This window comes from Physeter macrocephalus, chromosome 8, assembly GCF_002837175.3.
Source record: "Physeter macrocephalus isolate SW-GA chromosome 8, ASM283717v5, whole genome shotgun sequence".
Lineage (NCBI taxonomy): Eukaryota > Metazoa > Chordata > Mammalia > Artiodactyla > Physeteridae > Physeter > Physeter macrocephalus.
Genome location: NC_041221.1, coordinates 112,664,669 through 112,680,422, shown reverse-complemented (window position 1 = coordinate 112,680,422; position 15,754 = coordinate 112,664,669). Strand labels below are relative to the sequence as shown.

Genomic DNA, 15,754 nt, shown 5'->3' with positions numbered 1-15,754 from the left:
TGTTCAGTGATAATTGTGGAAGGGAAATTATTTTCGTTGTTTTGGGGGTTAATCATTCCAGGTGAATAAATTAAAACCATAGTTAGAAAAGAATCCCTCTCTCCTTTAAAATGAACTTTTAAAACGTCAAAATGAAATTTTATTGTCTTTTGGTATGCATTTAAAATGGATATTGGATATTGAACACGAATATTAACTGTGTCTGTATTTTAGGGGGTGTTCTGACCCTGTGAAGTCCTTTATATGAGAAATGAAATAATGGACTACTGAAGTACTTACTAGGGAACCATCTATGTATGGTAATAGGTAAACAAATATGCAGAATTAAGGGATGAGACTACATAATGCCCAGTTCTAGAAGACTTTTTAGAGGAATGTTATTTGGTATCATTTTATTCCATTTTATTCTTCAGCCTTTTTTTTTTTTTTTTTTTTTTTTTTTTGCGTTACGGGGGCCTCTCAGTTTTGTGCCCTCCCCCGTTGCGGAGCATAGGCTCCGGACGCACAGGCTCAACGGCCATGGCTCACGGGCCCAGCCGCTCCGCGGCATGTGGGATCTTCCCGGACCGGGGCACGAACCCGTGTCCGCTGCATCGGCAGGCGGACTCTCAACCACTGCGCCGCCAGGGAAGCCCCCTTCAGCCATTTTTTAATCCAAATTTTAAAATAAGGATTTTGAACATCAGCTAAACGGTAGTGGAATTCTATAGTAGTGTGTAGAAGTACTATACCATTATTTATTTATTTTTAAAAATAAATTTATTTATTTTTGGTTGCGTCGGGTCTTCATTGCTGCGCGCAGACTTTCTCTAGTTGCGGTGAGCGGGGGCTACTCTTCATTGCAGTGCATGGGCTTCTCATTGCGGTGGCTTCTCATCGTGGAGCTTGGGCTCTAGGCGCACGGACTTCAGTAGTTATGGTGCGCAAGCTCAGTAGTTGTGGCTCACGGGCTCTAGAGCGCTGGCTCAGTAGTTGTGGCGCATGGGCTTAGTTGATTCTGTGGCATGTGAGATCTTCCCAGACCAGGGCTTGAACCCATGTCCCCTGCATTGGCAGGCGGATTCTTAACTACTGCGGCACCAGGGAAGTCCTATACCATTATTATATAGCCGGTGTTTAAATTTTTTCCTATTGGGATGGTGTTTCTTTCTTCTGAACATCTATTGCAGGATTAGTGTAGATCAAAATTAATTTAAAATCATTGGGAACAGAGCCACTGGGAAGTTAAGGGCCAAAATCAGCAGTAAGGGTCAAGGGGAGTCAGAGGTTTGGGTAGAAATACCACAGCATCATGTTCCTTCCTATGGAGGAGAGTCCTCGAGCGGCCATGAGCACCAGACTTCAGGGCTTCAGCTCTGCCCAGTTTGGGCTTTGAGGTTTTCAGTTTAATCCTTTTGTCCACTCTGTCCATTTCTCCCCCTTTAGTATAGGAGTAACTTTTTAATATTGTAAAAAAAAACCCTTTTTTTTTAAATCAGAAAAGAATCTTTTTCTCCTCATTTGCATTTTAGAGAATGCCATCTTTTTTGGTCCACGCTGTGATATGGAGTCTGCTTGGGCAATATTTGTGTCTATGTGCTCCATCAGAGAGTGGATAAGAGATTTGTTCTAAGAGTCGTATTATGGTATTTTAAAAACATGAATTTTTTTAAAATGGTAATCACCAATTCCTTGGAGGATATTTTACACACATAAAAATTATATGTATATACAAAAAAGGGAGCATTAGGTAACTATGGGAGTGCAGGATGTATGAGGTTGGAGAGGGTTATGCTCTTTGTGAAGTCATTACTTTTATGTTTTCGTCCCTGTTAGGAAACTGGCATACTGAGGAGGGGAGGAAAGACAGTGATAGCTTGAAATCATTCTACCAGATAAAAATTCATATTCAGTTGGTAGATCCTCATTGGATAATTAGGGACCCTGGCTTGATTGACCAAGAAGATTCACTTTTTGTATATTAATATTCAACACAGACCATTAGATAAAATTCTAGTTAAATACTAGTATTTCTACTGATCATTAGATTGAGCTCACATGTGTATTTCATGAAATTCTGTGTTTTATACAGGCTTTGAATCTTAAGATTTGGTTAGTTTTTATGTGATCGATATAAACTATGAATGAAATATAGATGAAAAATTAGTTAACTGTTTCTGTTTTCAGGAACTTACCTAGCACAGTAGTTGGTAGATGTTTAATAAATATGTGTTGAGTGGATGTTGAATGACAAACGTTTGCTATAAGATTTGTACAGAGCATGCCATGATGGCTTATATTTATCGATGATGGCATTTTTTCCAGAGCAAGAGATCAGAAATAGATTTACCGAGATGTTCCTCCCTCTTCTTTAGGAAGAACCCTGTTAAACTGTATTATGTCCTCATGGGGGGCAAGTTAGAAAGCTTCTCTGTGGAGATCAATTATAGGAAATAAGAATATTTAACTTGGTGAAGGGATGACTGCAGAATATGATGGCTGCCTTGTGGAAGAGTAGTAGTACTCTGGGTATCTTCACAGCAAAAATTCCAGATCTGTCTAGTACACTAGCCACATATGGCTGTTGAGTGCTTGAAACACATTAGTCTGAATTGAGATATGCACTTGTACCTCTTAGAATGAAAAAATGAATATAAAATATCTCTAATAATTTTATATTACATTTTGAAATGATAGTTTTTGGATATATTGGGTTAAATATGTATTACTAAAATTAATTTCACTTGTTTCTTTTTACTTTTTTGTGGCTACTAGAAAATGTAAAATGACATATGTGGCTTACACTTTCACACATATTCCTTTCAAATAGCATTGCATGGGTCATTTGACAGATTTTAAAATAAAAGGATGCCTTGAAAGGAGAGTAAGATTTGTGTGTATAACACTAGCATGTTAAATTGTGTAAAAATAGAAGAGCTGTATAACTGTTCATTTTTGGTCATATATATGCAAGCTTTTCTCCCATTCTGTATTACTTGTTGTCATTAAGATGCAATCATTGTTAGTAATGTTTATTTACCGTGTTGATTTAGATCACTTAAAAAAACCAAAAAGGAGATGCTTGATTTTTACTTTATATATTCAACAGTTTCCAGAAGTATGATTGTTTAAAAAGTACAGATCTATAGGATAAAGTATAGGTCTCTTAAGTGATGCACCAACAGTGATTAATTCTGAACTGTGATAGGATAAGCTTGATGACTGTTTTACATTGGTGGCTTTATATAAATACCATGTGTACCAGGATAAACATTTTTTTTACTGTTAATTCAATAATTGTATTATGTGTAGGACACAGTTACTGCTTTATCTTTTGTTAACATGTTGTGAATCTTCTCTTTGAAATTAAATTCTAAATCCAGCTTTCTGTTCATTGTTCACAGCATCACAACGGAGATCTTTGGGGTGGAGAGGTAGAAATTGCTTTATTGCTTGTGTGGCCGCAGGCAGTATAGTGTTAGATTTAAATTAAGTAACTTTATATAGATAAAGTTTTTTTAAAAATAAACATCAGTGGTCAAGTCTTCAAAATCATGTAGAAAGTGAACAAATTTTGCTGACATGACTTAAAGGTCAACAGGACTAAAATTCCAAGCAATTTCTGATGTTTTTAAATGGAGCTCTGATTATTAGTACTTGCATTTTGCCATGTACACACACACACACACACACACACACACATATCCATGATGGGATATTTTTAAAGAAAATGACATCCCCTTGTTTTTTTTTAATGTTACCTTAAAAATGCTTTACATTTACTTAGTGGAACAAAGCTTACGTTGACAGCCATATTACCCTTCGGGAGGTTAAATAAGCCAGTAGTTTCTTCTGTATTTAAAAATTTACTTAAAGGTATTGATAATTTTTGTCGTTAATACCATAATCTTTGCTTGCTTGTGCATATGGTGTATTTTTTGTTTTTATTTTAAGGTATTTGGGATCAGAGTTTTAACACTCAGGTCTCACTTGTGTGTAAATAACATACATTGCTTTTGTGTGAAAGGTGGGCCAACCCATTTTATTAAAATAATTTTTTTTTTTTACTCCAGTTGACCTTTAAAGTAAAATTGGCTACTTTTTTTCAGGAATGCTGGTGATACCTTAAATTTTAGTGGAGAAAATAAACACCTGAAATGTATCCCTTTTCTGGTTTCCTCACCTGCTTCTACATGCCTCGATTTTAAAATCTTACAGCCACTTTTAGAAGCCACATGTAATCCATTCTCTTCCAGGCTTTAGTGAGTCCCTGAGAATTTTAAGTGTTGAAATTTAATAATTAGGAGGAAAGATAGGAACAGTTTGCTTAAAAAATTACCTTGTTACCTACTTTTGATCCAGAGGGTAGTCGAGAAAAAGTTTTTGCAGTTTGAAAATGCTAATACTCAAAGGCTAAATGTAACTCATAGGCATCAGATGGTCAGAATGTGGAAGCATTAAGGTGGAAGCATAAGGCATCAGCCCAATGCACAACACCAGGAAGCCCAACGTGAGTGTCCAGCATGAGGAGAAATAGTCTACTTAACGTGTCCAGGTGGTAACAGTGAGGAGGTTGTTTGCAGCCAGGATATGGGAGAAGATGCAGCTGGCACAGGTTTGGAACCTGTTATGAATTGACTCTTTTTGTTTTGAAATACTTTATTATTCTCTTTGATCATTTAAATGGTAAAACATATGATGGAAGGCTGACTTTTTGGGGGGGATTTGCTATAAACGAGTTTGAAATTTTTTTGGCGTCTTCATTTTATAATTGTGTCATGGTTTATGCTTAACTAGTTTAATCTGTCTTTGAAGTTAAAGGTATGGGGGAAAGAATTGATTCTGTGAGGTGGCAGTGTTCAGATAATTAGCAAATATTATTGACCCCGAAATGGAGTTTGACATGGAAAATTGCATTGCTTGGCCTATACTGCTTCTTTACCTTTCTAAGACATCATTACTTTTTTCCCCCATTATATCATGCTACTGGGTAGTACTGTCCCATAGACCTTTCTATAATCATAGAAATGTTTGACCCTGCACCATACAAGATGGTAACCACTAGCCATATGTGGCTCTTGAGAATTTTAAATGTGGGTACTACAACTAAGGAAATGAATTTTAAATTAAATTTAAATAGCCACGTTTGGCTAATGTTTACTATATTAGCAGAGTTATAGAGAAATATTGATTCTGTTATGTTTTATTCTTAGTTCTACCGTCTTGATTTTTTTCCATCAGGCTTACTTCCCAGAATATCCTTAGATCTGTCCTATTTTCTTTATTGCCCTGAATATATATTCTATTGATTGTTTTTATGAAAACAATGGTAGGAGTTACGACAGATGAAATAAAAGTTCTTTAGCAGATATATTGATTTAATATTTTGTCTGATATAAGAAGTTCAGTGTGATGCTTTACACCTTGTTTTTTTTAATTATTATAAAAACAAGTTAAAAGAGGTTTACAGAAAAGGGATAAAACTTTTTTTCTGAAATTTCTGCACATGAGGCCAAAACCTGGGTGTCACCAGTGTATGTGTTAAAGCGTGATTTTACTGGCATAATTTACTTTTGTTTTTCCCCATTACTTAATTGATCACAATCTTCTATTCATAAAACCAGTAATTCATTTTTTTAAAAACATTGACTGTTGAGATTCGTTATCCATTTTAATTTGTATCACCTAGTTCATGTGTGGAAGCATGCAATTAAATATGAATTTCCATTTGTTTAAACTTGACCACTGTACTGTATCACTTCCGGAATTATTTGGCTTATTTTTTCACTAAACAAAATTTTCATTGGCATGTGTTTTGAAAGTAGCTCTGCTGCTTATTTTATTATGTGCCTGCTGTGGTGTGAAATATCTTGTACGGTATTGCATGTTTTTAGAATTATTACAAGAGTATATTTTATGTAGGATTTTCTAATTTTTATGGGGCAGCTTTTTTTGTATGCTTTTTTGGGTATATTTTAAATTGTGAAGGTTAAAAATATCTTTAAGGTTAAAAATATCTTTAAATATTTTGAAAATATTTAAAATTTAAAATAGTGCAGCTGCATGTTTGTTGCATAAGTAGCTTTGGGGGCCTAATGCCATTTTGCATGGTGTAAAGTCACTTCAAATGAATAATATCGTGGGCTGATCACTAAATTTTATCTGTAGTGATTTATGTAGTGATATGCCAGATATCTTTTAAGACAGTCTTCAGTGATGATAGTAATGTTGCCAAGGCAATATTAATATAGCTGTTTAAAGACCTTTTCTAAATGTCGTATACTAAGTTTAACCATTCACTTTTGGTACTGGATACATAGTAGTATGAAAAAAAGGCTGTAGGTTAAAAAGTTTGTGTTTATATTTAGGAAGTTATTTTGTGGGCAACCAAGGCTACATACTCAAATTTATACAGAAGAGGAGGGAACATGATAGGCATACACCTGTGTTAAACAGACCACCCCAGATTCTTGTGAACCTGTGGGTAAGGACTGTCATGCCTTGGTTTCTAGATTTGTTAAAATCAGGATAATACTGAAGAAGAGTGAGATGTTTAAGGTCATTCATTGTATTATTTATATATTGTAAAGTTATCTGTAATTTTTTTGGTGTATCTTCTGGCTTACAGAATTAAATAATCTTAATGATTCTTTTTTTCAGGTCATAAGAAGATATTAAATGGTTGGTTCCTCTTAAAGTCACTAGATTCTAGATCTATGAATGAGCTTTTTACTCTTTTATAGATTGCACTCAATTAACTAATGATTTTGCTTACTGAATTTTCTAGATAAAACAATACTACAGTGGGATACCCTCTCTTGCGGTGGTTCTTAACAGTTTTGTGGTCACATATTCTTTTGAGAATCTGATAAAAGCTATGGGTTGTTTAACCAGAAAATATGTATGGATACATACATGTGAAATTTTGCATATAATTTCAAATAGTTTACCAAACTATCTGAATCTTCCTGGAGTCAATCCATGGACCCTGGCTGGGTTAAGGACTCTTGCTCTTTTATGTATAAACTCAGTTCCTGTCAATGAGCCAAGGCTGTGTTCATTTAAATGCAAGCGAAATTCCTTTGGGAATGATATATGAAATTAACTATAAATGTTAATTGTATAATTTCAAAAGATCTTGACCCTGTGTAGTATTGTATTATATGTTTTGTCCACATATCTGTTTGATTTAATATGGTTTTTATATGGGATTTATTATAGAATAATTTCATTCCTTTTTGATTTGATCACTGTTTAATAACTTGGGCTTATCTTTTGTATGCCAAGGAAAAACCATTTTAAAAAAAGCATTTTCAATACATAAATTGATTTATATGGAGCCACTTTGAGTATTATGTTTTTGCAATATATTTGTAGGTATGTATCTTTCCAAAACATGACTCCTTAGTTTTCATTCTATCCATTTTCCTACTGATGTAACTAAACAAGGACTTAACTAATTATACAGGCTGGAAGCGCAATTCATTGACCCCTAGGACAACTACTTTTCCTTGTCCTGGCTGTGAACATGATGTGGATCTTGGAGAACGGGGAATCAATGGTCTGTTTCGAAATTTCACTTTGGAAACTATTGTTGAAAGATATCGTCAGGCAGCCAGGGCAGCCACAGCCATTATGTGTGACCTTTGTAAACCACCACCTCAAGAATCCACAAAAAGTTGCATGGACTGTAGTGCAAGCTACTGCAATGAATGCTTCAAAATTTATCATCCTTGGGGTACTGTAAAAGCACAGCATGAGTATGTGGGCCCAACTACGAATTTTAGACCCAAGGTAAGTGAAGTTTCTATTAAGTTAGAGTATTAAACTTAATATGACAAGATAAATTGTAACAAGTTTAGAACCTGACAGTAAGAAGGGAAATAACTTTAAAAGCTGGAACAAGAAATTAAGGCCTAGTAGTTGGAGTTATTTAGTATGTTGCTAAACATCCCCAGAGCTTAGAAGGCAATATTATGGTTCACTCTATTACATTACAGTGTGATACAATACAATATCTGAATGTTTATAATGATAATTGAGTAAGAGAGGAAAGGTGATGTCAGATATACTCTCTAAGATTGAAATGGTTAAAGTTAAAAAGCTTTTGTGCTTTAATATGATAAATCCATAATTGTCTAAAAGATGTGATTGGGAAACATTCTGACATTTTTGGGTACCTAAAATTGTATTATGAATAAATAAGAGTAACTACAGCCTAATAGTTTGAAGCTTATGATATAATGGTTATATAGTATTTGAAGTGGAATTTGCATTTCTTAAATATTCTGGGTAATTTCTATAGTAACGTACAGAAGAACTTTATGAATAAATGAAGTTATAGATGAAACAAAATAGTGAATAGTGTAATTCACTATAGTCAAATTCTAAAAAGGTGTCTCATCCTATAGAATATTTGCCTCATAATTTTGAGTTCTTGCATTCCTTGCAGAAAGCCTGACTTTATATTCTATTTTAAGTGTAATGGCTTTGAGAATGTAGGAACCTGGGCATGCTTAGAAATTTGAAATCTTTTCCAGTTTTTCTCCTGGAGCTATACATTGGTATTAGGACTTTTTATAATGGAATTAAAAATAATTTCTCTAAGTTATCAGACCAGTTGTAGTTGCTTAAAATCTAATCTTTTGGAATAATGGGCAGCTTTTTGATTTCCATTAACACACTAGTTTAAAAGAATCCTCCTTCTTTCCAAATGAAAACAGCTTTATTATGTAAAAATTCAGTGTAACTAGGATGATAGTTTACAGAGTAAACAAAAAGGTAGAAACTTAAATCAGGAGAACACAGTTCTAAATTTGGTCAGTGTGTGTGCAATCAATATGTAAAAGCAAACATCTGGAAGCTTATAAAGTGTTCCAAGACTCTCTTAGTAACAGATTTCTTGTGAGGATAATGAGGCTATGGGTCCTCATAAGTTATTTGTTATGATATCTTAAAAAATATTGATCATGATCATTAAGAATTTACCTAGTCATTATGATCAGAGGACCTTTCTAGCTTGTTTAAGCATTTCACTTAAGTCTTAACAGGAAGTAAAGTTTTACCTTCTTATTACCAAGTTTAGAGGAAATAACACTTACATAATTAATTGACCATTTGAACCCTCAAATTGAAAAACAGTAATTCTAATGTAGAGAATTCTCATATAATGTACCAAATGCTTTTATTTCTTTTTACACTTTCATTACTTTAAATGGCTTTATTTAGTGATTTCATAAAGCAAATCATTGTGTTTTGGGACTTTATCCAATTACTTGAAATCTTTTGAGTGCCATGTAAGCTATGAAGACCCTTAATCCCACTTTTATTCTTTATTCAATAGATTTTAATGTGCCCAGAACATGAAACGGAGAGAATAAACATGTACTGTGAATTATGTAGGAGGCCAGTTTGTCATCTCTGTAAGTTGGGTGGTAATCATTCCAACCACCGTGTAACCACTATGAGCAGTGCCTACAAAACCTTAAAGGTAGAACTTATTTTTAGAACTAAATTTTGATCCTTTATAACTTTAGACCTTTAACTTTTTCTGTATAAAATCATATTATACATATTGTGTGGTCTGTTTTACTGAAATGAGTTAATAATCTAAAGTGTTACTTAATGATCTATTAATATTAGGTTGTTAGTATTTCTGACCAGGCAGCTCTTTGTCCTACTGATATCTAGTTCTGAGGAAAGAGAGGGATGAAGGACACTTCATTATGATCTATCCCTACATGAGCCCAATGCCACGACATTGAGTGTGGTTACAGGAGTGACACACTTTGAAGGGTAGTAGCTGTTTTAAGACACTTGATTCTTATTGCTGCCAATAGAATTAGTATAAACATTTTTGTTTATTCTGGTGGGTTCCAGCTAAAACTGAGTTATTTACTGTCTGTTAACCTTATACATGGCCCTTTTGAGACTTTCAGATTTGATAATCTACAGCCAAGTAGGCAGTTGTATAATGTTTTTTGTTTCATTCTTTTTTCCTTTTTAAAAGGGAGGCAATTCATTTATAAATCTACTACCCATTTAAATTTTTGATTCCTTTAACAATATGTGTATGCATTTTTTGACCTGTATCTATTTTGCATCTATACATACAGTTTCATATTTTGTATTTTGTATGTCTGACATGCTCAGTCCTCCCTCTACATTGAACACATGGGTTACAAATATTGTTGTTTTATTGTCCGTCCTCATTTACTAATTCTGTTATCTGTGTCATTACTAGGTCACTTTTGACTGATTTTTCTTATCATTATGAGTTGTATTCCCCTCCTCCTTTGCAGGCCTGGCAACTTTTGATTGGCTGCCAGGTATTGTAAAGCTTACCTTGCTGGGCACTGGATATATTTTTATTTTATTTATTTATTTATTTTTTTTGCGGTACGCAGGCCTCTCACTGTTGTGGCCCCTCCCGTTGCGGAGCACAGGCTCCGGACGCACGGGCTCAGCGGCCATGTCTCACGGGCCCAGCCGCTCCGCGGCATGTGGGATCATCCCGGACCGGGGCACGAACCCGTGTCCCCTGCATCGGCAGGCGGACTCTCAACCACTGCGCCACCAGGGAAGCCGCAGCACTGGATATTTTTATATTCCTAAAGATATTCTTGAGTTTTCTTCTGTTGTGTGATTAAGTTACTTGGGAACAATTTGTTCCTTTTTGGTCTTGCTGTTAAGCTTTGTTAGGACAGAGCAGCATTTTGTTCTAGGACTAATTTTATGTGATTATTGAAGTAAAGCCATTTGTTTACTCTTCCCAATGCCCTATGAATTTTGAGTTTTTTTTTTTTTAGTCTGGCTGGTGGGGAACAGGCACTATTTCCAGCATGTGTGAGCTCTGAAATTGTTCCTTCTAATTCTTTTGGGTGATACTTGCCCTGGCCTGTGGCAATTTCCTCACACATAAAAATTGATCAAAGCTCATATGAATAAGCAAGGGGGCTGCTTGGTAAATCTCTGGAGTTCTTTCTCTTTATGGCCACCTGTTCTTAGGTGTTATGTTTTGTAAACTCTGGCCTCCCCAGACTCCCAGCTTCATCGCCTCATCTCACGGGAGATCCTGGGCCCCATTTGAGTTCTCTGCACCAGGCCTGGGAAGCCTTCTCCTGACAATAAGCTGAGAGCAATCATAGGCTCATCTTGTTTCCCATCCCTCAAGGACACTGTTTTTTGTTTCTTGATGTCCAGTGTCTTGAGAGCTGTTTCATTTATTCTGTTAGGTTTTTTTAGTTGTTTCAAGTGGGTGAGTAAATCCAGTCTTTGTTTCTCTATTGTGCCTCACAGTGGCAATAACACTGTTTGCTAAGTTTAACTTTGACACCTTTTTTGTTTGTTTCTTATTGGTTGGATATTATATAAGTTGTCCAAAATTTTTTTTTCTGTTACTTGGAATCAATATTTGACAATAGCATACACTTAAGTTATCCTTTGCCTTGTTGTTAATTTCTCCCATTTATGTTTCACACTTTTAAAAATGAGACTCCATAATGGATTTTTCAACTTATTCACTTTTTAGTAAGAGTAAAATTATTCAGTTCTGCTGAAAGTAGCAAACAGATCTCCGTAGATCTTCCTTTTTACTTGTTTTAGATTTTAAGCCAGAGGCCTTCATGATCTAGGTGACATAGGTTTATAATATCATTTTCATTTTTACTCACTTGAGTGTTGCAGGGAGAGAGCTCAAACTCTGCTGGGTGTTAGAATCACCTGGAACACTTGGTAAAACTATGGAAGCCAGGCCTGTACCACTTTAATGGCCTTGGGCCTCTGTGTTCCTTATGGACTCTCAGGAGGCTGACGCACACCATCATTTGAGAACCACTGCTCTAGAGGAAGTTTTGGGCAACTTTGGGGTCCTTGAGAATTTAGCCTCTGATCAGTTCCTAGAGAACTGGGATCCTAATAGAACTAAAGGATTTAAACCTGCTTCTCACGTTAGATGAACTTCCTGGATAAAATGCCTAGTATCAGTGTCTGGTGCATATAGTTTTTGGAGGATTATGAATAAATGGACCACTGATTCTTGGTTAAGACAGATCTAGTCTTAACACAGACTGCCTAAGTTTAAGGGGACTGAGAAGACTGGAGCCGTCTCAGATAAAGGCTGTGTTTGGCCAGAGACTTGGTCTAAGCATCACAGCTCACTGGAACCACTTAGACCTTGGACGGTGTTCCTGAATTCTGTCCTCTATTCTTCTCTAGCCTATTTAGCACTGTTAACTTAAGCTGTTTCAGAACTAAGGCCTACTTCAGTTTAAATGGCCACATTCCTTTCTTTGCTACTATAGCTAAAAAGAGTGCCAGCACTCATACCCCGTAGGTCTGGTCCTAACATGGGCCTGACAGCGGTGGTATTGGAGGAACTATCATCTTCCTTGCAGCTTGGTGCTGAAGAAGCACCTCTCAGCCTGTGGCATCATGGTTAATGTGTGGTGAGGAGGTTTCTAGTTCAGCTATAGACTATGTGATATTTGTACTCAGTGAGCTTTGGTTTCCTCATCTGTAAAATGCTGGATTAAAATGCAGGATTTTTTTTTTTTTTTTTTTTTTTTTTTTTTTTTGTGGTACGCGGGCCCCTCACTGCCGTGGCCTCTCCCGTTGAAGAGCACAGGCTCCGGACGCGCAGGCTCAGCGGCCATGGCTCACGGGCCCAGCCGCTCCGCGGCACGTGGGATCTTCCCGGACCGGGGCACGAACCCGTATCCCCTGCATCGGCAGGCGGATTCTCAACCACTGCGCCACCAGGGAAGCCCTAAAATGCAGGATTTTAATGTCTCTTTCTATCCTTAACATCCTATGATTTCCTTCTTGGTCCCATCCTGCCTTGAGTTCTCAGAAATCTTGTTCCTCTGCCTGACAGGTCTTTCCTCTTTCCCTCCAGTGAGCCATCAAGGAAACTCACTGGGTCTGATTGCTGGGTGTCCCGAAGAGTTAAAGATGGGCCATGCTGGAGACCTGTCACTTTGATTTCTGCATATGTTCTCTTACCCTGTAACATGGTCTAAGTAAAAAAAAGAGGATGATGATATAAGAAGGAGACTCACTTCTTTAATTCCTAAGAGCTTTGCCCCTCTTCTTCCTAACTCTTTTCAAACCTTAGTCACCAGTTGTGAGCAAGAAATGTTCAGATCCTCCTGTCAGGGCTTACAGCATGGGAGGTGTTTTCTGGATGTTCTTATTCTAACTTAGTCTCAGGATACATTGTCTCTTACTACTTTGTACCCCGTGGTGCGTCAGGGTATTATTGTTTGTTTTTAAACGTATTTCAGGTATATTAATGTTTTCTGGGCTACACTAGTGATCTCACCAAAATCTATGACATTATCTCTATGGTAAACTATACCAGTTTCAAAATGACTACTCTATGAACAAACTATTCAATAAGCTCTTGAAGTTACCTATTTTTATAAATCTGCGTTTTCATTATTGTGTATTGTGTAATTGTTTAATGAACATCTAGGCTGGGATGGACTATGAAGATTATTTTGGAAGGGTCTTTGTTGTTTTTCCTGTTGTGTGTGGGGTGTGTGTGTGTGTGAGAGTGAATTATAAAATCTGGTTGAAGACGACACTATTTGGATTGCTGCCCTTCCATTTACTTAGAAGCCTTGGGAGGAAGCATTCTGGGCGTGTTGATGAGACAACAAAAATGCTATTTGTGTTTTCAGGAGCTTTTACTAATCTGAGCATCACTACCTTGTTCTTTTTTCTAACTGCTTCTAATCCCTCATGTATCTTTAGGCCTGTGTGCTCAAGGCCAGTGACTGTTTACCCTGGGTTAATAATGATAATCACCATTGTTGATTTTACTGTCTGTTCATCATAGGCTAGAGAAGAGGATAATGTGTTAAAAGAAATTCTGGAAGGCCTTTGTTACACTTCTATTTCTGTTTCTAATATATTCCAATAGGAAAAGCTTTCAAAAGATATTGATTACCTTATTGGCAAGGAGAGCCAGGTGAAGAGTCAGATTTCTGAACTAAACTTGTTAATGAAAGAAACGGAGGTAAGTGATAAGATGGTTTGCATATTTTTCACTTATTCATTTAGACATTCATTTATTCATTCATAAAATCCAGAGGGTATTATTTGAGCTGGGAGTACAAAGTTGTGTTAGATCTCACTCCTGCTTTTCTGGCACTAAGACAACAAACGTAAAAAATAATGCTATGTGATCATTGCTGATAGAGGTTATGATTATATGATATTGGAACACAGAGGAAAGAAAGACTAATTCTTTATGTGGCAATTAATGAGTTCTCCAAAGTAGCAATATAAGGAAAATAATAGCTTTTATGATTATCTGTCTCTTATAAAACTAACAGATTGCATTTGAAAAATGTACTACATGTCGATAGGACCAGGTTTATTTAAGTTTCCACATACTCCGAAGTATATTCCTGTCACATATGTTCACCAAAAGACATGTATTAAGATGTTCTTAGCTGCATTATTTGTGATAGCCACAAAATGGAAAGTACTCAAATGTTCATTAACAGTGGAATATAAATAGCAGTGAAGGATGAATATCTACAACTATATGCAACAATGTAGATAAGTCTGGCACTAATATTGAAAGGAAGATGCCAAATACAAAGGAGTACTTGCTGGGTGATTCCAAGACAGGTGAAACTAGACTGTGTTGTTCAGGAAAGGAGTTACTGAAGAGAGGGAGGATTAGTGCCTGGAAAGGTTATAAAGGGTGGCTTCTGGGATACTGGTAATATTGTTCAATCTGGATGCTGGTTACATGGGTGTGGTTGCAAAGCCTCATTGATCCTTACACTTATATGTACATTTTCCTCTTTGCATATTATACTTCAGTAAAAAATTTAAAAAACTGACAGCACTTTAAAAATATAGTAAGAGAGGATAGGACTGGGTTATTTTAAAATTCCTAATAGTCTTCACTGATTTTGATCCCTATTTATTTTCTCTATTTGAAATAAACTGAAGAGCCGTTACCCTTGATCACTTTATGTTTTGTAATTAAATATAAAAATATTCTGACTAGTATGAGACTGTCATTTCTTACAAATTTTTTTCAAAAATGGGTTAAAATCATTGAAAAATTATGTGAATTAGCACTATATTACCAGTATTTTATTTTTGAATTTTATTTTATTTATTTTTTTATAGAGCAGGTTCTTATTAGTCATCCATTTTATACACATCAGTGTATACATGTCAATCCCAATCTCCCAATTCATCACACCCCCACCCCCACCCACAGCTGTTTTCCCCCCTTGGTGTCCATACGTTTGTTCTCTACATCTGTGTCTCAATTTCTGCCCTGCAAACCTGTTCATCTGTACCATTTTTCTAGGTTCCACATATATGCGTTAATATGCGATATTTATTTTTCTCTTTCTGACTTACTTCACTCTGTAGGACCGTCTCTGGATTCATCCATGTCTCTACAAATGACCCAATTTCGTTCCTTTTCATGGCTGAGTAATACTCCATTGTATATATGTACCACATCTTCTTTATCCATTCGTCTGTCAATGGGCATTTAGGTTGCTTCTATGACTTGGCTATTGTAAATAGTGCTGCACTGAACATTGGGGTGCATGTGTCTTTTTGATTTATGGTTTTCTCTGGGTATATGCCCAATAGTGGGATTGCTGGGTCATATGGTAGTTCTATTTTTAGTTTTTTTAGGAACCTCCATACTGTTCCCTATAGTGGCTGTATCAATTTACATTCCCACCAACAGTGCAAGAGGGTTCCCTTTTCTCCACACCCTCTCCAGCATTTG

The 15,754-nt window shown here is 36.1% G+C and overlaps 1 protein-coding gene across 4 annotated transcripts in view; it reads left to right on the top strand.

Moving 5' to 3' along the window:
- The window catches only part of TRIM36 (tripartite motif containing 36), a 37,637-nt gene that overhangs the window by 2,775 nt on the left and 19,108 nt on the right, over nucleotides 1-15,754 (top strand). The window contains exons 3-7 of one of the 4 annotated variants that reach the window (XM_028493135.2): nucleotides 3,384-3,413; nucleotides 6,640-6,660; nucleotides 7,448-7,773; nucleotides 9,323-9,469; nucleotides 13,904-13,999. In XM_028493135.2, coding sequence (XP_028348936.1) covers nucleotides 3,384-3,413; nucleotides 6,640-6,660; nucleotides 7,448-7,773; nucleotides 9,323-9,469; nucleotides 13,904-13,999 — 620 coding nt within the window. Of the gene's footprint in view, nucleotides 1-3,383; nucleotides 3,414-4,474; nucleotides 4,595-6,639; nucleotides 6,661-7,447; nucleotides 7,774-9,322; nucleotides 9,470-13,903; nucleotides 14,000-15,754 lie in introns of those variants that run through there. The other 3 variants (XM_028493136.2, XM_055086713.1, XM_007116254.4) reach the window with 3 other exon arrangements.